General features: G+C 41.4%; 1 protein-coding gene across 1 annotated transcript in view; it reads right to left on the bottom strand.

Annotated features, from left to right (window-relative positions):
• The window catches only part of LOC124035978 (glutamate receptor ionotropic, delta-2-like), a 676707-nt gene extending 655005 nt beyond the window's left edge, over nt 1-21702 (bottom strand). Inside the window, 1 exon segment of the mRNA XM_046349997.1 lies at nt 20839-21702. Coding sequence (XP_046205953.1) covers nt 20839-20926 — 88 coding nt within the window. The 5' untranslated portion in view covers nt 20927-21702.
• Between the last annotated feature and the right edge of the window lie 4112 nt (nt 21703-25814).

The raw sequence follows: 25814 nt of genomic DNA, 5'->3' as shown, positions 1-25814 counted from the left end.
ACACCCATGCTCTAATGGGTGCTCCTTGGCTGCCAAATAACTACTTCTCCCTAATGTGTGGAGACGGAAGATGTACACAGACTCATGACAGGTTCCATCTCCACTCTGTAAGGCAAAATAGCCTGGTCAATCCTGGGATAAGGGGGAGTGAAATTGTTTTAATATTTCTATGATAATTAGAAGTTGGCTAATCACATGACAAAGCAGTGTGTTCAAATTGAGGAGTGTTTTTTTTTGCAAGGATAGAATGCAAGTCTGTTTTGGCAATGGGTGCAAATGCAAAGTTTTCCTCAAGTGTGTGTGTCACTTAATATGCATGCCATTAAAGAAAGAGAGGGATTTTAGGTTATTACATATTGATGAAAGAAATGTTACCCACTTCACAATGTAACAGTCAACCATAATAACTTTATTACATTAGGAGTTCAGCATATTTATTACATTATTGGCAATGTATTACATTATAGCATTTATTACTTTATAAATGCAAAAGTTATTACATTATTAGCAGCTATTACATTATTGTCAGGTGCTACCGGGTCTACTAATGAGCGATGTGTGAAGCCGGTGCTAGCGGGACCACCTGAGGGTCACAACCTGACTACGGTCCTATGGACACTGACGGTTTGTTGCTGTCGGATGATCCAGTCCGTTAATATAAAGACGTGTCGATGTTCGTATCAAGACGCCTGTTTCAGTCGGTGGCGTTTAAACAAGTGTGGGCGGTTTATGAGTTTACTTGTTTCTGCGCTTCATTGAGGGAGAGTTCAAATGAGCACAGACCGACTGTGTACAGCGGTGTTGTGCTCTCCTCTCGCTCCTCAGACGTCATCCTGTATTTATGAGGGCTAAAACGGGATCACTGACAGCTCAAAGATCCATAGCTAAAGGGCGGGTAGCTTGGGAGCAGCAAGCGCTATAAACCCCACGGTGAAGACAGAGCTTAGATAAGACTGGATAAGTTCCAGACACAGTTATGGATTCTGTTTCAGCTCCGATGTGTCTATAAAGTTCGACATATTAAAAACATTTGATTGTATAAATGTTTAATGGCCTTGCACAGCCGTAGCGATTCAATATTGAAGAGAATTGAAATCCCATGTCTCCATGTAGCAAGCGATGTTAAGCAGAAAATCTCTGGAATGTGTCCAGGCTCCAATTATCTGTGGGCCAAGGAGAGGAAGGCGGAGGAAAGAGAGAGGGGGGAAGAGGGGGAAAGAGACAGGGGAAGGGTGGAGGAAGGAAAGAGGTCCATTTATGTGAAGGAGTGGTGGATGGAAACGGACAGGGGGAATTATGCTAAACGAGCGAACAGCTCAGTTGGATGTGGGTCTGCTGCACAATCATGCAAAATGAAGCACAGCACCAGTCCGCCTGAATCTACAAGATAGGAGCATCTGAAGAGCAAGATGGAAGGGACTTTACATCTATCATACATGAGCAAAGAATAACTGGGGAGAAACACAAATGTAACGCATAACTGCAATGTTATCCAGTCCAACCATCATACAGTACTGCTGAAGACTGATCGGGCAGTTGCTAAACATGGACAGTTCGATGTGTGGTGGACACACAGTAGCATGCCTTTGAGGAATTGCATGCAGTGTTTAGTCCAGGGACAATACCCTAAAATACAAACAAGCGCTACACAGATTGGAGTGAGCAGATGAAGCCAGGGACAGAGCTGACCATAGAAATGCCAGTGGTTTGAAAAGGGCAACAATGGCCAGGGGGAACAGTGACCACAGCTACTGGTGTTTCCCTGTGATCCCTCATTGTGTAAAATCTCCACATTGCAACTTGCTCTCTCCAACACACACACACACACACACCTGAGGTTTGTGTTACTGTTGACAGGTTAAAACCTCGAAAAGTGATTTCATTTCCAAACCACGTAATGTGTTGTAAGCCGCCTCGAGGACGTTACACATCTGTAAACATAAAACAGCTCTTTGAAATGCTTGAAAATGCATCTCATTGGTGAGCGGACTTCTTTTTACATCATCATCTCGCTCTTGCTCTAGACGGTGTTCATGACAGTAACGTGAACTGCCACATGAAATGGCCATCAGCGGCACTGCAGCTGTATCTCCCACTCCTCGCCCTCAGCAGCCCAAAGCCATTTACAACATGATGGGGGAGAGAGCTCCGCGTAGCCTCTGGCCATTCTAATTATAACAAACAGGTCTAATACACACTGTGTAATCTCCCAGCCAGTTATGATAAACACATTGGAGCGGAATGAAAGGGCTTTAACAAATAAAAAATAAAAAATGAAACGGCACCTATTCTGGCTTTGTGTAAAGAGCGAGATCCGATAACAAGAAAGGCAATTTCCCCGTCAGATAACATGAATGTGTGCAACTCGGCTCATATGAAATGGGGAAGCGGGCTAAATGAGCTATGTGGCTAGACGGCTGCTCTCAGCACTGAGCTGAATTCCACAGTGGATTGACTGGGTGACAAGCTGACAGGGCAGCACTGGCAGATCAAACACACGACAAAACACAGCGAATGCAGGGCTGCCCAACCTCTCCTCTCCACCCATCTCTCCTCTCGCATGCTTTTCCCCATTCAGCCTTCCCCTCAAAACCCTCTCAACCTTTAATGTAAACCTCTCAACCCCTTTTCACACTATTTTTTCAGGTAATATGTGCCATTCTAGAGCATGTGTACACATGTGGGATAAAAAAAGTAGCAGTTGAAAGTTAAAATATAGTATACCTTTTCTTATCACTGTTAGTACAGAACTAAAGAAAAAAAACATGTTCCTGGTCAAATCGAGCTCAGAAAAACTGGAACATCAATATCAAGGGTGACTTTGAATTTTAGAATTGTATTTATTTTTTGTTGTTACTTTTCCTCTTTTTTTTCCTCCACTGTATTCAATTGGTAGTTACAGTCTTGTCTCATCGCTGCATCTCCCGTACGGACTCGGGAGAGGCGAAGGTCGAGAGCCGTGCATCCTCCCGAAACACAACCCAACCAAGCCGCACTGCTTCTTGACACAATGCAAACTTAACCCGGAAGCCAGCCACACATCACTCTACACACAATACCCAATCATGACAAAACAAAAACAGTTTAGACATTTTTGCAAATGTATTCAAACTAAATTTACATGAGTATTCAGTCCCTTTATTCAGTACTTTCTTGAAGAACCTTTGGCAGCGATTACAGCCTCGTGTCATCTTGGGTATGACGCTACAAGCTTGGAAGATCTGTATTTGGGGAGTTTCTCCCATTCTTCTCTGCAGATCCTCTCAAGCTTTGTCAGGTTGAATGGGGAGCTTTGCTGCACAAGTATGTTCAGGTCCCTCCAAAGATGTTAAAATCGGGTTCAAGTCCAGGCTCTGGCTGGGCCGCTCAAGGACATTCAGAGACTGCATTGTCTTGGCTGTGTGCTTAGGGTCGTTGTCCTGTTGGAAGGTGAACCTTCGCCCCAATCTGAGGTCCTGAGCGCACTGGGAAAGGTTTTCATCAAGGATCTCTCTGTATTTTGCTCTGTTCATCTTTCAATCCTGACTAGTCTTCCAGTCCCTGCCACTGGAAAACATCCCACAACATGATGCTGCCACCACAATGCTTCACCATAGGCATGGTGTCAGGTTTCCCCCAGATATGACGCTTGGCATTCAGGCCAAAGAATTCAATCTTGGTGTCATCAGACCAGAGAATCTTGTTCCTCATGGTCTGAGAGTCTTTAGGTGCCTTTTGGCAAACTCCAAGTGGGTTGTCATGTGCCTTTTACTGAGGTGTGGCTTCACTCTTGTCACACCTTGACCATAGAAAGCTGTTTATTCTCCATGTTGGTTGGGGCGTGATAGTGACAAGGGTGAGTCATCTAGATGTTTTTGTATTTCTATGGTGGCCTGATATGGTTCCCAAACAGAGGAAGCTGTTTATCGTTGTCTCTGAATGGGGACCATACCATTTCTCCATTGGTATTCGTGGGATCTTGTCTACAGTAAGTTGCCTTAGTGCACAACAGTAGCTTCACGTTTCATTTGGTTGGTTGTTTGTTGTTTTGTTCAGTGAGTTTCGGTTTATTAAAATTATGTGGAACTCTACGCACGCTGCGCCTTGTTCTTCATTTAACGACAGATGTGACAACTCTACCATAAGGCCTGATGCAGAGATGGTTGTCTTTCTGGAAGGTTCTCCCATCTCCACAGAGGAACTCTAGAGCTCTGTCAGAGTGGCCATCAGTTTCTTGGTCACAACCCTGACCAAGGCCCTTCTCCCCCGATTGCTCAGTTTGGCTGGGTGGCCAGCTCTAGGAAGAGTCTTGGTGGTTCCAAACTTCTTCCATTTAACCTCTTGAACCTCTGGGGGCAGTATTTCATTTTTGGATGAAAAACGTTCCTGTTTTAAACAAGATATTTTGTCACGAAAAGATGCTCAACTATGCATATAATTGACAGCTTTGGAAAGAAAACACTCTGACGTTTCCAAAACTGCAAAGATATTGTCTGTGAGTGCCACAGAACTAATGCTACAGGCGAAACCAAGATGAAATTTCATACAGGAAATGAGACGCGCTGTGTTCCAATGTCTCCTTATATGGCTGTGAATGCACAAGGAGAGAGCCTACACTTTGTCGTTCCCCCAAGGTGTTTGCAGCATTGTGACATATTTGTAGGCATATCATTGGAAAATTGACCATAAGAGACTACATTTACCAGGTGTCCGCTCGGTGTCCTCCGTCGAAACTATTGCGTAATCTCCAGGTGTGTGCATTTTTCCATTTTGAACAGAGGAGAAACCAAACTGCCACGAGTTATTTATCATCGAAAAGATATGTGAAAAACACCTTGAGGATTTGATTCTAAACAACGTTTGCCATGTTTCTGTCGATATTATGGAGTTAATTTGGAAAAACGTTTGCGTTGTAATGACTGAATTTTCGGGGTTTTTTCTTAGCCAAATGTGATGAACAAAACGGAGCGATTTCTCCTACACAAATAATATTTTTGGAAAAACTGAACATTTGCTATCTAACTGAGAGTCTCCTCATTGAAAACATCTGAAGTTCTTCAAAGGTAAATTATTTTATTTGAATGCTTTTCTTGTTTTTGTGAAAATGTTGCCTGCTGAATGCTAGGCTTAATGCTATGCTAGCTATCAATACTCTTACACAAATGCTTGTGTAGCTATGGTTGAAAAGCATTTTTTGAAAATCTGCGATGACAGTGTTGTTAACAAAAGGCTAAGCTTGTGAGCCAATATATTTATTTCATTTCATTTGCGATTTTCATGAATAGTTAACGTTGCGTTATGGTAATGAGCTTGAGGCTATAATTACGCTCCCGGATACGGGATTGCTCATCGCAACAGGTTAAGAATGATGGAGGCCACTGTGTTCTTGGCCTTTCATCACTGCAGACATTTTTTGGTACCCTTCCCCAGACCTGTGCCTCAACACTATCCTGTCTTGGCGCTCTATGGACAATCCTTCAGCCTCATGGCTTGGTTTTTGCTCTGACATGCACTGTCAACTGTGAGACCTTATATAGACAAATCATGTCCAATCAAACCATGTCCAGTCAATTGAATTTACCACAGGTGGACTCTAATGAAGTTGTAGAAACATCTCAAAGATGATCAATGGGAAACATGATGCACCTGAGCTAAACTGTTTTCACTTTGTCATTATGGGGTATCGTGTATAGACTGCTGAGGATTTTTATTTTATTTAATCCATAAGACTGTAACGTAACAAAATTTGGAAGTCAAGGGGTCTGAATAATTTCCGAAGGCACTGTATAGACACATCTTATGTGTTTTAATCAAATCAGCTATATTCACTGAGCTTGTCTGATGCTTTAAAACACATTAAGACGCACAAATTACTTGAGGGACCAGCAATTGATTTGATTGTGCCGGGCCGGGCTCAGACTTGTGTGTTGTGTTAAAAAAATTACAGCAAGTGACTGTGTGACTAGCACCCGTTGTCTTTCTCTCCTCCCTGCTGCAGCGACCACCACAAAACAAAATTGTTTATCGTGCTGTCCATGTTGCTATAGCTGCAACATAATTACAGACCCCAAAAAATTATGTTACCGAAATCCCTCATTTGTTTAGGAAAAACATTCCCTATTCCCTTAACAATTCCTCTCTTTTCATGACACGTATGCATCGCATGGACGTGACCTATAGGGCCTGACCTATAGCATATCATAATCACGTCAAAAAATGTGTTATAACTCCAAACACCATAACAACAAAATGGATGCAGAGGTCGTGACAAATCAACTCGAAACGGGGAATGTTTACTGGTTGCTCATGAGTTAAAGGGGAGCTCAGATGTGTGGAATTACATTTGACTAGTTGTGGAAAGCACTGGAGATCAAGAAAAATTAGGTAAGGAGCAAGAGCTGTGCGCATATTATGTTTCGTACCAGAGAGTCTGTTGTAAAAGTGTTTTTGTCAATGCTTCATTACAGCAAAGACTAGAAATTCATGAATGCAATTTCCGAAATGGAACGGTTTATTTATTATTTAAGTTAATTATTCAAGGATCGCTTCATTTTATTTTAAAACTAAAATGCTTGATTGCATTTCAAATAATGAGTGTGTCGTATGCTGTGTGATGGCATGAACAAATGAATGATTGATTGATTGAGCCTATATACGTTTTGAAATATAGGCCTAAGTAAGTTACGGTATTGAGACTAAACAGGATGCTCTCTTAGGCCTACAGCTCAATGGTGGTTATGCAAGGCTGCAATACTAAGCCTACTAATGATAATGACATGACTTATTATTATAATGATGATCATCATTATAATAATAATAACAATAACAAGGAGATCAATAAAAATGTGTTTTATTATTATTATAAATAAAACATTTCGGACTATTTGTAACAGTGTAAACAAGACTAAATCAATTATAAGTAATACCAGAGAGGCTGTTCTAACAAACAAAAAAAGTGTAAAGCCTTTATTACAGCAAAGCAAGTATTAAAAACAGACGAATTTGTGAAATTGTTTAATTGACATATTGTTGCATGTGGCTTGATGCTCACAGGCTATTAAACAAAAACTCAAACAGGCAACAGAAGCCGGATCTGTCTTATTTCTGTAGATATATATGGATGATTTATAAAGCCAGGCACTTTTAATAGTTAGGATATTGATTATAGATCTTAAGTTGAGGTTCTCTCTCTCCTCACTTTTCTTAGACAATAAGGCAAGGGCAGTCTCCTGACTCCACTGCTACTTCCGCCACATTATTCTCAACACCAACATGCTGGTTAACTTTGCTATTATGCACATAGCAACATGGTCTATGAAAAGGCGCCAATTCAAAAGTGCACTGATCTGTTTCAGAACCACGGACAGCGACCACTATCCCAACGCTGAAGAAAGCGCATGTTATAAAATAATATAATTTTTATTAGTGTTGCACCATTGTTGTTACGTACAGTAATATAACCATATACAATTTATGTAGCACATGTCTTAGTGATGGACTGTGCCATCCCCATGGCCTCCACAATGGATTGGTCCACTCAGACAGGTGCAAATCAGACAGGTGTCTTGTACACCATGATAAATATATATATATGTATATATATTTTTTGTTGTTGTTGCTACTGCTCTACTAAAGAATTCTTGGTCGACCAACAGCCTATCAACCAAACAATCAACCAGTTGACTAAATGGAGTCAGCCCTCGTTGCTATGGTGTCTCAAGATGGACAAACAGTAATATTGACGCTTTTCTCTTTTTTCAAGAGAAGGTTTTTTAAGGGAATATGTGAGGCACAGACGTTCACGTCGGCTAGCCGAGTTCTACTAGGGGCAAGCCAAATCTAGTATGCTGGTGCCTTAAAGACGAGATTTTGAGGACCGTTGAGGTCTTTCAGCTTTTGCTTTCACGTCGGAACCTTGCTGTCAAAGGGGCCGGAACTGTTGCATTGATTTATAAGGATGCTGACCCACAACAAAGCCCCTGGTGTAAGGTGTGATCAGCCACAGCTTTGAGGGAAGTACAGGTGACTGACGACAGCCCTTGAAGTGACCCCATCATCACAGAGTCAAGAAGGGTTAAGAGGGAGCCGGGCCAGAAGGCTTTGAGGCCTGCTGACATCTCCACCTGTTTTGTTATGCTGCATTAAGTCTGTCAATGAGAGCCTTGGCCAAGGCCTATCATAACCACGACAGCCAGGGATGATGAGATGGGTCAAAGGGGAGTTTTGTGGCTATGAAGGGAGGACACAAAAACCACATACAGGCGGTAGATAGCAGGGGTTAAGGGTAAGGAGTGATAAGTGAGCCCCCAGCTTGGAATCTCCAGAGAACAGCTTGATATGACCACAGGCGGGAAAGGTATAATGAGAAGGTGACCAGTATTAGTGCCTCAACAGGGAGCACAGCTTTACCAAGTAAATCATTGTGTTGACTCGGCCGTACCTGGGGACAGCTGCAGCTGAGGGGTGGGGGCGGTGCTGTGGCATGGGTGTAGTAACAGTATCTTGCGTGAACAATTTAAGAGCCGGTTTAACTCCACAAACTGACGCCAGCAAAGGAAAATGAGATACTGTGCATCTATCAAGGTGAATATCTGTATACAGGCGTGGCGTATGACACGCAAATAATTTACTAGTGGATACAACTAAAGCCATCATCATCATCCTCATATGGGTACTGTACACCCAAGCATCTACACTACAGTAGCATAAATGTGAGAATAATATGCCATGTCTGCCACAGAGTAAACAAGCACTATTGGCCAGCAAAGTTTCCAGCTCACAGGATGAATCCCAATTACAACTAAGTCAGAACTCCTGTCATGTCCTATTTTTAACCCACATCCTGTGAGATTTCACACCTAGTATGACAATACACCCTCTGGTACAGTAGCTCCAACAGACAGCCTTAACGTAGCACTGCCTTGGCCAGGTGCCTAATCACAACTCCCGGGGTGCGTTGATATGTACGCCACAGCGCTACCCCTGGGGAACCAACCCAGGCCCTATTATCCAACATCAGCCAGGATCTACTTCTCCTTGACCCTGGGAGCTTCACACCTCCAACCTACACATGTATCTACCGAGATACACGCACAAGCGCACACACACACATTGGACAAATGTATCCTTAGGCCAAAAAATGAATTTGAATTTTTTTATTCTGCTGAGCTTCTCCACTGTTCTATGTCCTATGTTTCTCACACATTTCCTCCCTACAGACAGCATTTACAATGTTTTATTTTCTCTATGCTGTAAATAGTAAATGGGCACTGTACTTCTGTTGACGTCGGCAAGCCTCCTCTGCTAGCCTTACAGTTACTGTAAATCCACCTCAATCACCCCACCCCTCCTAAAACTTTCCTTCTCCTCAATGATGATGTCTATGTGCTATTGTATGACGTGTAGTCCTATAAGCTCCATCTCTACAGTGTGTTGCTCCACTTGTATCGGACACAGCGGGGGTTTAAATGATGAGGTGGAGGGTGAGTCATGACATGAATCAGTGTTTGACCTTTCCTGAGAGCACAGAGTCATGTCCCATTTCAGGGTCACATGAAATCAAAGGAATTACTGGGGCAAAAATAACAATATCCACACGATTAGACTGGGCTTCTTCTAAAGAGGATTTAGAGCTTAACTTTCTAAGACTTACAAGACTTATGCTCAAGACAGGCAGTAATTGAATAAGGCATTTGCACAAGTATTATCGCATGAGTTATAATTTGTTTTATTTAATACGACAAACACATATTTCTGTCAAGTAAAACTGTCCAAATAGGCAACCTTGCATGCTTTGACATGTGTAACGTTCGTCGTCCTCGTCTGAGGAGTATGAACGATCGGAGGACCAATGCGCAGCGTGGTATGTGTTCATGATGAATTTATTAAACAATGAACACTAAAACAAAAATATCAAAGGGAATGACACGAAACTAAACAGTCCTGTCTGGTGACATACACAAAGACAGAAAACAATCACCCACGAAACACTGGTGGGAAAAGGCTAGCTAAGCATGATTCTCAATCAGAGACAACTAACGACACCTGCATCTGATCGAGAACCATACCAGGCCAAACGCAAAACACAACATAGAAAAACGAACATAGACAACCCACCCCGACTCACGCCCTGACCAACCTAAAACAAAGACATGGCAAAAGAACTAAGGACAGAAAGTGACAATATGCTGAAGTAGAGATGATGGTAATTCGGTCATTTTCCCCGACAAAGACATCTAGACATTGTTTTACAACAAATCAAAGTTAATTTGACACGTGCACCGAATACAACAGGTGTAGACCTTACAGTGAAATGCTTACTTACGGGCTCTAACCAATAGAGCAAACAAGGTATTAGGTGAGCCTTGGTGGTATAATGATCAAGCATGTTCTGTAAATATATTCTCATCATCCTCCCATCAATGCCTTGGAATTGAGGATGACAAGTAAATGGGGTCAAATGAGCTCAACGTGAACATTGCACAGCAGTAACCATTTCAGATTGCACCTAAAGAGAGGAATCGCGTACGAAAACAATTAATTTCCTTACGCTTATAGAGAAGAGGGAAGATGGGGTTAGAAATATAGAAGGGGAGGAAGAGAGAAGAGAGCACTTTTCAGCACTTTAGATCGAAGATCTTCTTAACCCAAGAGAATGGGGGTGGGGGGGGGGGCTTGGAGAGAACAGAAGAAAACCGAGGGCAAAGGGGCTCTCTAAAGCAGAGAGGGTAATGATGACCACCGACACAGCCTCTCCCGAGGAGGCTCAGCTCCAGCTCTCTCTTCCCAGCATCAGTTGTTAGTGGAATGGAGAGGGTAATGCGGAGCTTGGTCAAGCCAGACATTTGTCTCTCGCTGTTATGTCGAGAAGGACTCTTATTTAGCATTTTTTGTTTCTTACCAGTCAGAGCTAAATAGTCCAACAGCAATGAAAGTGACCTGACCACAAGTGATACATTCAACTAATAAACAGCATATCAATTAAACAAACAAACCCACATTAAAAAGGTACGCTGGTTGAGTTGTGTATAGTCCCGATTCGTGCTGACAATCCAACTTTTTTGATACTGTATTTAATACTGTCATACCAACAATGAATGCTTGCGTCTGTGAGCCTGGTGGTTCTGTGCTATGTGTAAGAGAGCCAGGATAAAGGTGAATGCTGAGGTAAACTGTAACCACTGGCGTGGAAAGATGAGTTGAGCAACAAAGTGTCATGGTGAATCATACAGCAGTGTTGTTCAAGCCTTTGCAACCATGTCTGGTTGATTTATTGACTATTAAATAAACAGGGTCAGTTAACAACCATTATTTGACTAATTGACATGAATCATTTTAGGGGAAACTGGGAATCTTTTAAATGAATACCACCAAGGCTCACTTGTTGGCTCCGTGTCTTCAGTTGGTGCATAAAAGCAAATGAATTGTTTCAAAATGAAAACAAATATCTACTTCCCATTGAAGAAGTCTTCCTGTGGATTTAAATGAATTCTATTCATATTTCAATACGTTTTTTTTATGGTCTATAGATTTTGTTACTGCCCAACGGAAACTGAGGAGGAATCAGACAAACTAGGTGAAACCTTTGTATTCACAGTCAATTCGGTCAATCGAGGAGTGAATAAAACCCGGGTGGACAATTAACGATGCTTTACATTTTCCATTCAAGGTGGTGTATTATAATCATTATCATGTACCAGGCAAATAATGCCTGCTGCGCGAGCCTTGATTGGCGTGCTCACTATACTGCGGTGCTGCAGTCAACTGAGACCTTGTTCACTAAACACAGAGGACATTACTCCTGTTCTCAACATGACTTTGAAAAGACAATGCAACTGAGAAATGTTCTCTGTTATGCACCCTGTGAATAATTGAGAAATATGTACAGCTAACCCATGTACAGTATACTAATATAATTTATAATATATACCATTTAGCAAATGCTTTTATGCAAAGCAATATGCGGTAGTGCATGCATATATTTTCGTAGGGGTGGCCCCTGTGGGACTCGAACCCACAACCCTGATGTTGCAAGCGCCAAGTGAGCACAGGACCACACATACAGGACCATACTGTATGTCATACAAAGCATAGTCCACAGGTCTAAAGTAAGAGGACTGGTAAAACACATGATAGGGTTTCGTTTTCTTTCTGCCTCTCTCCATGTTCTTTAATTCTCCACTCTCTTATTTATCTTACACCCTTCTCTACTCAACGCTTTGACTCTGGTGAGTCTTGTAAAAAAAATGAGGTTGGCTATATCTGTATACAGCTTGCACGATAGTTTATAGGCATATTAAACACTTTTTTTGTCATGTCTCGGGACTGGCCTGCTAAAAAATGAACAGAGATTTCTGGATGAAGATTCAGCGAGGGGCAACTGCAGTTGCAGTGGTCCAGTGAACTCAGGAGTAACGGACGTTGGTGGAAGAAGGTGAGGACCAAAGCGCAGCGTGGTACGTGTTCGTCATTTTATTAACTGAACTGAACACTGATTAGCAAAACAACAGAAGAGAACAACCGAAACAACTCCGTCAGGTGCAAACCACACTAAACAGGAAAATAACTACCCACGCCACACAGGTGGGAAAAGGCTACCTAAGTATGGTTCTCGATCAGAGACAATGATAGACAGCTGCCTCTGATTGGGAACCATTCCAGGCCAAACACAGAAATACGAAACATAGAATGCCCACCCCAACTCACGCCTTGACCAAACAAAATAGAGACATAAAAAAGGAACTTAGGTCAGGACGTGACATTAGTGGACTGAAGCCCAGGTCAGCCGTGGCAACTTGTAGGCTTTGAAGTTGTTCAGTCAATTAGAAATATATGGCATTGGTGTTGCCATTTGCCTTTATAATAAGGGCTGTTTTATGGTGCTGTGAATTTACTGTCGACTCTCTACACACTGAAAACACGAATAACTGCTCTCTAATGGAGGTGTTAGGTAGTAACTCTTGAGTTTCAAGTTTGTGGAAGCTCACAATTTCTCCTACCATTTCTACCGATCTGTGATTATTATTTTATATGAGCATTTTTGTGGAACAGTTTCATTTCAATAATAACGTTTCTGTTTATCAAAATCATTTCCATGTGGTTAATCATTCAAATCTGAATTAAAATTCCACGAATGCAAGATCACCAGCCTCTGCCATACGGACACATGAATACACTGTGATCCATTGGCAGCTAAATAACTGAGTACATGGAACTCAGAGACAGCCTATAGGCCAAATGCAGCAGTAGGCCTAGAACTTGCCATCATCAACTAAGTAAAATACATAGGCCTAAAGCTGACAAAAACAGTAGAAAATATCCTGATGAAAGTTCAGGTTATTTCTATCGCATGACTCTCTACTCCGCCTGTCTGCCCCCATTCTTTCTGTCTTGACTTGAGCTATCACCAGTGGTGTGCAACATTGTAGGCTATCAAATCAATCAACTGGATCCGGCCGGAAGCGATCGCTAGCAATCTTGCAACGTTGTGTCAACTAGCCTATTCCAGGCCCTCAGTTTCCTGTGCCATTGAGCTCGGGTATAGACGGCTGTTTTTTTCTCTTCTACTGGATATATGGAATCATCAGATCATGCTATTTTGCATGATATGATGACTCCATATATCCAGTAGAAGAAAAAACCAGGCTCGATGATTATCAAGGATGGGAGAGTGTTGGAAAGATTTTTTTTTTAAATCGTATTATTCTCAACATGGAAGAAAAAGTTACTGAGAAGCTCAGCATATTAGTGGTGGACGTGGTGAGTTAAGACAGTCAGAAATCAGACATCCACAAATGGGCACTTTCCTAGATTGGCACGCAGCGGGCCAGGTATGCCTATTTCTATGCGTGCTCTACCTCAAAGTTATCAGGACAGAGAAACCAGAGACTTGCTCACATTGAACACTCTAAACAAAAGACCATTTTTAAAAAATGAGAAAAACTCATAAATGATGGTTATGAAATAAACAAAAAAAAATGTCTCACTAGAGAAGCAGGTTGTGAACTCTGCAAAAAATGTTTCCACTCCGAGAATGAGAACGGTAAATGACTGTAATTAAAACATGCATTAACAGTAATGAATGTAACCAACCTGCATGTGACTAAATAAAAATCTAATCTTCCTCTCTGCTGAAACTACCTCCGTCTTACTATATGTAACCCAGAAATAGTGTGAAATGGCATAGTATTTTTGTCCAGACAGCATCAGATACAGTACCTGCAGAAAGTATTCACACCCCTTGACTCTTTCCACATTCTGTTGTTTTAAAGCCTGAATTTAAAATGGATTCAATTTAGATTTTGTTTGTCACTGTCCTACACAGTACCCCATAATGCCAAAGTGGAATTATGTTTTTCAAATGTTTTCAAATTTAAATAAAATTGAAAAGCTGAAAAATCTAAACATTCAACCTCTTTCTTATGGCAAGCCTAAATGCGTTCAGGAGTAAAACATTCGCTTAACAAGTTGCATGGACTCTGTGTGCAATAATAGTGTTTAACATGATTTTTGAATGACTGCCTCATCTCTGTATACACATATACAATTGTCTGTAAGGACCCTCAGTAAAGCAGTGAATTTCAAACACAGACTCAACCACAAAGACCAGGGAGGTTTGCCAATGCTTCAAAGAGGGGAACCTATTGGTAGATGGGTAAAAACAGGTAAAAACAAACAAGCAGACATTGAATATCCCTTTGAACATGGTGAAGTTATTCATTAGACTAACCTTAACTCAATCACTACAAAGATACAGGCGTCCTTCAGAACTAAGTTGCCAGAGAGGAAGGAAACCGTTCAGGGGTTTCACCATGAGGCCAATGGTGAGATGAAAATAGTTAGAGTTTAATGGCTGTTATAGGACAAATCTGAGGATGAAGCAACAACATTGTAGTTACTCCACAATACTAACCTACTTGACGGTGTGAAAAGATGCATCCTGTTTGCAACAAGGCTCTAAAGTAATACTGCAAAAGATGTGGCAAAGCAATTCACTTTTTGTCCTCAATACAAATTGTTTTGTTTCGGGGAAACCCAACACATTAACTGAGTACCACTCTCCATATTTTCAAGCATAGTGGTGCCTGCATCATGTTATGGGTATGCTTGAAATTGTTAAGGAATGAGGAGTTTTTCAGGATAAAAACTAAATTGAATGGAGCTAAACACAGGCAAAATCCTGTACTTAGTCTAGGAGATAAATTCACTTTTCAGCAGGACAATAACCTAAAACACAACGCCGAATCTACAATGGGGTTGCTTACCAAAAAGACAGTGAATGTTACAGTTTTGACTTAAATCCGCTTGTAAATCTATGGCAAGACCTGAACATGGTTGTCTAGCAATGATCAACAACACGTTTGACAGAGCTTGAAGAATTTTGAAAATAATGCGAGTAATGCGTCTTTCTGTCAGAGCGCGTCTCGGTCAAATAAATTATACATTTTCAATTATTTATTTAGATGGGCAAGGAGGTACTGCAGGGCGGGCCAGGCCCCTTAAGGTTCGTTCATAACTCCGGCCCTGGCGAGATTATTGGCGCATGTTGGCCTTCCGTCCACTCACACACAAACACACACCTGGAGGCAGAGGCCTGCTGGGGATAGCCGGGGGGGCTAGGAAGGGATTAAGCCAAACCCTTTACATGGCAGTCAGTCTTCATGCACACACACAAACTCCTCATTATCAGTATGTTCCTGGGATAAGGGCCTCTGTTGTTCTCCAAAAATAGCACGTTTGAAATGGTCCAGTCCATCTGGCCTACCTGCTGACTGTTAACAAGGATTAGGTACCTACATGTTAGTCGGCCTTAGATTCCAACATACACGTTGTAATAATAAAGATGGAGACAAAAAGTAGAGGAGAGAATTCATATAATAAATTGCATTTATACGTAGCTTGTTTCACGTAGATCTTATAACCTTTTTGCAGTAGCCTTATGTTCATACGGTAAAAGGACCCATGAGCGCCAACATGTGAAGTTCACAGGAGCATATCAAATTGGGTGTCAAAATGAAAGCAAAGAGTTTATATGTTTTGGGAAATGAAGTCATAGATACATATTTCTCGACAATTAGCTATCTTATCAATTCAGTAATGGCTTTGATTTCTGGTCAAGCAGATGGAAAATGGGTCTTAGAAAACATCTGCCAGAAAAAGTCTTGAAAGGTATTATAAATACATCAAAACACAATAATGTTGAATTAAAGACCCCTGCCAACTAATATCAACATATAGTTTGTTTCGGATAAATGATTTGCCTTCTGTACGTTTAAGAAACATCTCCCTGTGCCTTGTAATTCTATTACCAAAACCCACATATCTTTAAGTACAGTATATTGTACTCTACTGAATTATACTTTACTCTACTGTGATGTCCAAACTTGTGAAACAGACGTCTATGATTGGTTCAGATTTGGTCCGAACCAACCAAATGTCTTATTCATTAGAATAATAGCCCATGTGTAGAATTATACCCATATATGCAAAGGATTATATAGCATATTTCTACCTTTGGGTACCTATTCAGGATACAGCACCATGAAGAGGAAGACATTCAAATCCATAATTATGCATTTCAATGTAGTACAGATCAGGGACCCATGATGTAATTTTGTTACCGGGTGTAAGTCCCTTTCCTTACTGTAGTTCAATAAACAAAATAGTCTCCCTCTCTCTCTCTCAAAGTTTGAAACGAGTAAAAGTTCATCAACATTTCATAAATGTACAGTTGAAGTTGGATGTTAACATACACGTAGGTTGGAGTCATTCAAACTCGTATTTCAACCATCATTTGAGTCAATTGGAGCTGGATCTATGGATATATTTCAAGGCCTATCTTCTAACTCAGTGCCTCTTTGCTTGACATCATGGGGAAATCAAAAGAAATCAGCCAAGACCTTAGAAATCAAATTGGAGACCTCCACAAGTCTGGTTCATCCCTGGGAGCAGTTTCCAAACGCCTGAAGGTACCACGTTCATCTGTACAAACAATAGTACGCAAGTATAAACACCATGGGACAACGAAGCCATCATACCGCTCAGGAAGGAGACATTTCTGTCTCCTAGAGATGAACGTACTTTGGTTCGAAAAGTGCAAATCAATCCCAGAACAACAGCAAAGGACTTTTTATTGTATATTGAAGATTTACTGTATATTCTCACTGTCACTGAATTATTTAATTAATTAATAGTACAATTAAATTGTGTAACCAAGTAAGAAGGGTATAGACTCAAATTGCTTCAACTCCTTTTAAGTGGGTATAAGAAATGTGTTATTCAAGACCATGTACTAGCCAAGATTGGTGAAGGGTACACAAATAAAGGTGTTTTGACATTTAAATGTAGTTAAAGAAGGGGCATGGTGGTGACTTTCTTAACTGTTAAAAGTAAGAACACAGTTTAAAGTAATATCGAAAAAATATTGATATTTCAGTTGTGATTGGGGAATACTAAACAAATTATCAGGATTGAAAAATATATATTTCCCTTCAAAATTCACCAGAAATAACCATTTCACAGCTACACATTTCACACCAGAACACATTGACCCCCCCAATATCCAACACAATGTTACACCCTTGCTACTGGATGAGTGCCTCACCAACATGCACACTGTATGTCGATGTCACTTCCAGTACTCAGTCAGATGTCCAAACACAGGGGAAATCTGAGGCGTATAATCTGCTGAAATAAATATGGAGCAGCAGATCTGTCAGAGCTCGTAGAACTGTTCTCCTGTCATATAACAGCTAAAGAAGATGTATTATTAAGGTCACCTACAAAATACATCATGTAACAATTACATAATAAAACATTTAAAATAATGATAAAGATGAGATTTTCCCCCTCAGGAGTATTGAAAATTAATACAACATTACAGCTTGAAAAGCTTTAAGGACTCGATCACTAGTGGGGCCACTAGAAGGGTCGGGGAAAACGACCACTAGGGGGGCCGGGGAATATAATAAGCCTGTCCCCTTGCATTTTGATTTGGCCACTTTGTATTTCAATTGGCTAGGTGCAAAACATAAACAGAGGGCATCTGCTTTAAACAGGGAATCTGGAATCTTTGTTCTTCTGCGAAAGGAACAAAGTAGCCTGAAAGTGGGACTGTCATGTGGGAATGTTTGGCTCCTCTGCATTAGTGTATGTTGAGCGGGTGGATATGCTGTGTGAGGACCATGCCAGGCAGCTTGGATAATACGAGGGACTTTGGGGCTTTCCAGCAGCATAAATCAAATTGACTTTCTGAATAGCCTCATAAAAGTGGCACGCCATCGCGATGCCGTGCATGGCGCATCGCCTGTCCCTTCAGCATGCAGATCATTAGAAGGCTCCTCGGGCAATCAAGTAATGCGCGTGATATGAAAATGCCTCCCTCAAATTCTAGCGTCACAGGAAAGGATGATGCAGTAGGCTATAAGCTAGGCCAACTAGGCTATAGCACTCTGTTGATTTCAGGTTTTCCCCTTTCCTTCTTTCTTTAACCGCAACAAATAGACAAGAAAGGAATTCATTCTGACATCGTCAAAGTTATGCTTAACGTAGCTTTTCATTCTCCTGACCACCACTCACTTGTTCTGGAAGACAACGTAGGCCTAAGTATTTCCGATGAAACACAATTTTGTTCCTTAATAACTAGGCCGGTCCTTTTTTTTATGCTGTCCTTTTCTCACTTGACAGTGACATGCGAGGAAATATCACAACCAATAAGTGGCCTAGTCTGCCATTTCCACCAGGGAGGGGAATCGTAAGGGTAACCTTTCATGTAGGCCTGGTGATTCAAAATAGGAACGTCTAGCAAGGGAAATGAGCTATCGATTGAGGGTGGGGAAGAAAATAATGACTCGGAAGCACCACCAAAGGTTGTTATTCGAGGAAAAATGAACAAACAGAGGCTTGTTGTCATTCATCAGAAAAAAATAATGACATTAAAATCACATTACAACTGGGTGGAAAAAAAAATAGACACATAATAGGACATAATCAATACTGGAGGCTGAATATTCCCAGTTTTTCACTGGAGAAGCAGCTTTTCCAAAGACCATCCATAAACCAAGTCCCTGATCTTCCCAAATAGCTACAGCTACAAACAGGCTACTGTAAATCACCTACACCTACCTTGTTTCACACTGACAATTTGTCTGATGCATTAAATTGACTTCGATGCATTTTGTCAGGTGTGCGACGAACGAAAAAAAATGCATTGCACGACAATGCCCTCACAATAGGCTATCATAGAGTCTTGGGGATTGGAATGATCAGAAAAATAAGGCCAATTTACTTGACAAATTGACAGCTATATAGAGAGGGTGGTTCAAGATGAGGTAAAGCGTTTTGTGTTAAGTGCACCTAACACTATCAGGTTTATCTTGCTTAGAACATTTTATCCATCAGTGTGTTGCGATGTACCATTGTTGAGAGCCTAAATTGGTGTGCATCTCTCTCGCTCTTTTTCTCTCCATCCCCCGTAGAGAGCAATAATGATCATATTTTTTTAGGCACTAACTGAGGCAAACTCCACCATGGCTAATTGCCCAAAGGAAAGCCTATTGGGAAGTTCATGTTTTTTTTGGGGGGGGATAAACACTGAAAATATGGGCTGGGATAAACACATCAGCTAACGTCACTTTTTGTGAATTTAAGCATTTATGTAATCAAAACAAGCAGATAACAGCACATGTTTTTAGACTTTTTTAAATTTAACTAGGCAAGTCTTCATATTTCATACATGTCATGTTAACTGACTGATATTATCTCATAGAACAAAATGTATAAGATCGCTGAAGCCTGTGTCGACCTTATTTTTGATTACCCCATTCATTTTCCCCAGGAATGGCTGAACGAACCATAGGTAACTCATTTCTGGTTTTAAGGACTACGAGTTGGCAAGCTCTATTTGAGGTCACAATGTGTGTCCATTCAAATATTAACCTATCGCGCACACAAGCAAGCAATGCATGAGCGAAAACACTATCTCTCAGCCGACCCTCCTCTCAATGCCTACATCTAAGCACATTTTTCCTACAACCCATTTCAATCTGCACACTCAACATTGCCTCATTGTCTATAGTGCAGAGAATGCTAGTGGGAGGAGCTATAGGAGGATGGGCTCATTGTAATGGCTAGAATGGAATAGAATCAAACACATCAAACGTATGGAAACTACATGTTTGACTCTAATTCTATTTATTCCATTCCAGCCATTACAATGAGCCCATCCTCCTACAGCTCCTCCCACCAGCCTCCTCTGCTACAGTGGTCCCATTCCTATATTATTGAGGCTATTCCAGGTGAATTGCATGTAGCTAACATGTAATTGTGGAGATATTGTTTAAAGAAATAGAATATCAGCATATTCCTTCCTAATCCGCAGACACCAGGCAATTCTCAAACCACCTGTTTTCAGGCAGCAGGAGAATTGACGCAATGAACAGGAGACCCATTCTATACAGTAAGTTAATATTACATGTTAGCCTATGGTATAACACATGCATTCACATTTCCCATCTTTAGATTATTGAATATAAAAACATTATGATTAATGCAATTCCCTAACTAAAACATACACGATAATTATATGCAACTTCAATAGTCATTATGTATAATTGCGTATGAGAGGTTAGGTCAAAAATTGCCTTGCAGTATGAGGTAAAAATGAATTGTATTATTGAACAATAATGTATCCCGTACCAATATCATGCTTCGGAACTGACAATGTCCATATTGTTAGAGGTGTGTGGTGGCACAAATGATTTGCCAATTACAGATAGGCTACCCAAATATATGCCGAGGCAAATCCATGCAGAGGGATGGCACCCTTATTAGCGTACTGATTTTGGGAGAAGGCGCACTTACCGATGTGTATGATTGAATCAGAATTCACGGGCTCCCACTCCTGACTCCAAAATATGGCAAGGAACAACACTGCTGAAACAACTTTCATGGCTCCCGCAGTTTAAGGCAATTTTCCCAAGAAGCGCCAAAACCAAGATGTGTGACCTGCTAGTTTTAAAATCCCGAGGAGCCAAGGTTTAGTCCATATAGGGATGATCTATCGACGGCTTTCGCACTTGACTTGAATGTAGCTGTTTTCAGAAAGGTAGACGTCCAGTTACCCTGTTGAAAAACCCTTTACATCAAATCATGCTGAAAGCTATGGAGTTCTCCACAGTCGCATCCAACGCCGGTGCATCCGATCAATCCGAAACTGGGGATAAAGGCAAGCCAAACGCAATGTTCGATCAATAGGAACGCTGTGGTTTGCGTTTCTCATACGCAAATCCTGGGCTGATTTGGAGGAGACCGTAGATTCTGCCTCAGACACGACGCATTTGCTCAGCTTGAACGAATGAAAATAAACTGCAAAACTTGCATTTTCATGCTGTTTCAAAGACTGGATCCATCACTGATATTTAAGACATAAAACAAAAACAATTATCAAATGTATATTTCACATGGACCTCCATATTCAAGAATCTGGCAAGCGTAGATACCACTCTTCTGCTAGATACCACTCTTCTGCGACAGAAAATGAAGTGTAAATTCACCACGGTGCGCTCGATGAGGCTCCGCATGCGGATTCTCTCTAGCAGTCGGTGGGTGAGCTATACTGAGTGGAAGGAGGCCCGGTAGAGAGAGCCAACTACAGGGACAGCAGCAGCAGTTGCCAGCCGCGCATTTTCTGGAACAGAATTACCTGGAAGGAAGACTGACGGAGGCAGAGAGAGGATGATATGCACAGAGGGCGGGGATTTCTCACATGAACCGAGAGAGGCAATCTGGCCAGGCTCTAGCTCCGCCCTGGTTCAGTGGTGGGCATCTCCATGCTCCTCATAGACTGGGGGACACTGGGCATAGGCTAATCTTAAATCTGTTGACAATCGTCTATTAAAGACTCAGTAGGAAAACACTTTGGATCACTTTTGATAGGTGTCAAGTGATCCACTTATACATATTTTCAATCAAATTACATAGTTTCACACCCAAAACCAACTAAATCAAATTGTATTGGTCACATACACATATTTAGTAGATGTTACTGCGAGTGTAGCGAAATGCTTGTGTTCCTAGCTCCAATAGTGCAGTATTATCTAACAATTCTAAACAATACACAAATTGAAAAGTACAATAATGGAATTAAGAAATGTATAAATATTAGCACGAGCAATGTCGAAGTGGCATTGACAAAAATAGATTAGAATAGAATAGAGTATATACACGAGATTAGTAAAGCAGTATGTAAACATTATTAATATGACTAGTGTTTCATTATTAAAGTGGCCAGTAATTCCATGTCTATGTATATAGTGCAGCAGCCTCTAAGGTGCAGCGTTACATAACCAGGTGGTAGCTGTGCTACTGATGGTTATTTAACAAAGATTGGAAAGCAGCTGCGGTCATGCCCCTCTTCAAAGGGGGGGACACTCTTGACCCAAACTGCTACAGACCTATATCTATCCTACCATGCCTTTCTAAGGTCTTCGAAAGCCAAGTCAACAAACAGATTACCAACCATTTCGAATCTCACCATACCTTCTCTGCTATGCAATCTGGTTTCAGAGCTGGTCATGGGTGCACCTCAGCCACGGTCAAGGTCCTAAACGATATCTTAACCGCCATCGATAAGAAACATTAAGAAACATGTGCAGCCGTATTCAAGCCAAGGCTTTCGATTCTGTCAACCACCACATCCTCATCGGCAGACTCGACAGCCTTGGTTTCTCAAATGATTGCCTCGCCTGGTTCACCAACTACTTCTCTGATAGAGTTCAGTGTGTCAAATCGGAGGGTCTGCTGTCCGGACCTCTGGCAGTCTCTATGGGGGTGCCACAGGTTCAATTCTTGGACCGACTCTCTTCTCTGTATACATCAATGAGGTCGCTCTTGCTGCTGGTGAGTCCCTGATCCACCTCTACGCAGACGACACCATTCTGTATACTTCCGGCCCTTCTTTGGACACTGTGTTAACAACCCTCCAGGCAAGCTTCAATGCCATACAACTCTCCTTCCGTGGCCTCCAATTGCTCTTAAATACAAGTAAAACTAAATGCATGCTCTTCAACCGATCGCTACCTGCACCTACCCGCCTGTCCAACATCACTACTCTGGACGGCTCTGACTTAGAATACGTGGACAACTACAAATACTTAGGTGTCTGGTTAGACTGTAAACTCTCCTTCCAGACCCATATCAAACATCTCCAATCCAAAGTTAAATCTAGAATTGGCTTCCTATTTCACAACAAAGCATCCTTCACTCATGCTGCCAAACATACCCTTGTAAAACTGACCATCCTACCAATCCTCGACTTTGGCGATGTCATTTACAAAATAGCCTCCAATACCCTACTCAACAAATTGGATGCAGTCTATCACAGTGCAATCCGTTTTGTCACCAAAGCCCCATATACTACCCACCATTGCGACCTGTATGCTCTCGTTGGCTGGCCCTCGCTTCATACTCGTCGCCAAACCCACTGGCTCCATGTCATCTACAAGACCCTGCTAGGTAAAGTCCCCCCTTATCTCAGCTCGCTGGTCACCATAGCATCTCCCACCTGTAGCACACGCTCCAGCAGGTATATCTCTCTAGTCACCCCCAAAACCAATTCTTTCTTTGACCGCCTCTCCTTCCAGTTCTCTGCTGCCAATGACTGGAACGAACTTCAAAAATCTCTGAAACTGGAAACACTTATCTCCCTCACTAGCTTTAAGCACCAACTGTCAGAGCATCTTACAGATTACTGCACCTGTACATAGCCCACCTATAATTTAGCCCAAACAACTACCTCTTTCCCAACTGTATTTAATTTATTTATTTATTTTGCTCCTTTGCACCCCATTATTTTTATTTCTACTTTGCACATTCTTCCATTGCAAAACTACCATTCCAGTGTTTTACTTGCTATATTGTATTTACTTTGCTACCATGGCCTTTTTTGCTTTTACCTCCCTTCTCACCTAATTTGCTCACATTGTATATAGACTTGTTTATACTGTATTATTGACTGTATGTTTGTTTTACTCCATGTGTAACTCTGTGTCGTTGTATCTGTCGAACTGCTTTGCTTTATCTTGGCCAGGTCGCATTTGTAAATGAGAACTTGTTCTCAACTTGCCTACCTGGTTAAATAAAGGTGAAATAAAAAAAATAAAAAACAGTCTGATGGCCTTGAGATAGAAGCTGTTTTTCAGTCTCTCGGTCCCAGCTTTGATGCACCTGTACTGACCTCACCTTCTGGATGATAGCAGAGTGAACAGGCAGTGGCTCGGGGGTTAATGCCATCGATGATCTTTTTGGCCTTCCTGTGACATCGGGTGCTGTAGGTGTCCTGGAGGGCAGGCAGTGTGCCCCGGTGAAGCGTTGGGCAGACTGCACCACCCTCTGGAGAGCCCTGCGGTTGCGGGCGGTGCAGTTGCCATACCAGGTGGTGATCCTCTCAACGATGCATCTGCAAGTTACTGAGGATCTCAGGGGCCAAGCCAAATTTCGTCAGCCTCCTGAGTTTAAAGAGGCACCTTTGCGCCTTCTTCACCACACGGTCTGTGTCGGTGGACCATTTCAGATTGTGTGAAGGAAACTGTTCATATCGTCTTGTCACAGAACTTTCACACAACATGGGTATTCATTAGCTAGAGAAGACCAATGGGAGTGCAGTAGAGTGGACACTGGACATAGCCTACACCACTTACAAAAGGCATCACACACACAAACTGATACGTCTCCACCCTAATACACCAGAGGAAGCCGTCACTGGAGAATCCTACATCCAACGTGGTCCACCTTGTGCTAGGGACAGTAAAAGGCCACTCTAAAATGCACTGTTTTGCCACAGATGTCTCGTTTTGAGGGAGCGTTCAATTGGCATGCTGACTGCAGGAATGACCACCTATAGCTGTTGCCAGATAATTTAATGTTCATTTCTCTTCGTCTTTTAAATAGGCTACAGTGTTCAACCGTCCAACTAAACTACAATTTTGTATTCCAACATACATCAAATCTTATTCAAGCAAATCTTTGATGAACTCAATATTACCAATTCATGGATCACATTAATAAAATGCTGGAACATTGATCTGTAGATTTCCATGTAGAGCACAATTTTAAAACTCTAATGTTTAAACTATAAAACATGATATGTATTTGAGCAGTTGAAAGCTTAATCTACCTATGTTATTGAAAGTGAGGTCAAATTCAAAGTTGGATTTTTAAACTCGAGAGCAATGAAAGTACACATCGGTAACACTTCATTTTAAGGGGTAATTATTAGAGAGCAATTGCATATGTAATTACACTAACAAGTATTGTAATTGATTGTAGTAATACATAGTTACACTACAATACCGAGATGCAACTGGTGATAATTGCAGTCTGTAATTACAGAGGTGTAACAATGAATGAGTGTTACCATGCTTGTTAAAAATGTTAAAGTAGCTGATAGAATCCCAACTATATATCCAAAAGCACCATATTTCAGGCTGCACAAACCATGTGATAAGTGTTAGCCAATATTAAAACCAACCACTTCATTGACACAATTCTGCAATAAAGGCCTCTGGAGTCTGATGCCCAGGCCAAATGGCAACAAACTATTTCAGACACATAAAAACAGTTATGGTTAAAATTGTGAGATAGTCATTCGTGCTTGCCAAATTGTAGGCCTATTAAGCTCGGTTGAATAATGGTTTATCAATGGACTTGACATTTTCATAAAACAAACTCTTATTCCTTATTCCCAGGGACATGTACTAGTCTGTGGTGACCTAAATGCCAGAACCGGATAAGAACCTGACACCCTCAGCATACAGGGGTACAAACACCTGCCTGGAGGT

This window comes from Oncorhynchus gorbuscha, linkage group LG05 (genome assembly GCF_021184085.1).
Source record: "Oncorhynchus gorbuscha isolate QuinsamMale2020 ecotype Even-year linkage group LG05, OgorEven_v1.0, whole genome shotgun sequence".
NCBI lineage: Eukaryota > Metazoa > Chordata > Actinopteri > Salmoniformes > Salmonidae > Oncorhynchus > Oncorhynchus gorbuscha.
Note: the sequence above shows the minus strand (reverse complement) of the source record. Positions and strands in the feature narration are given on the sequence as shown.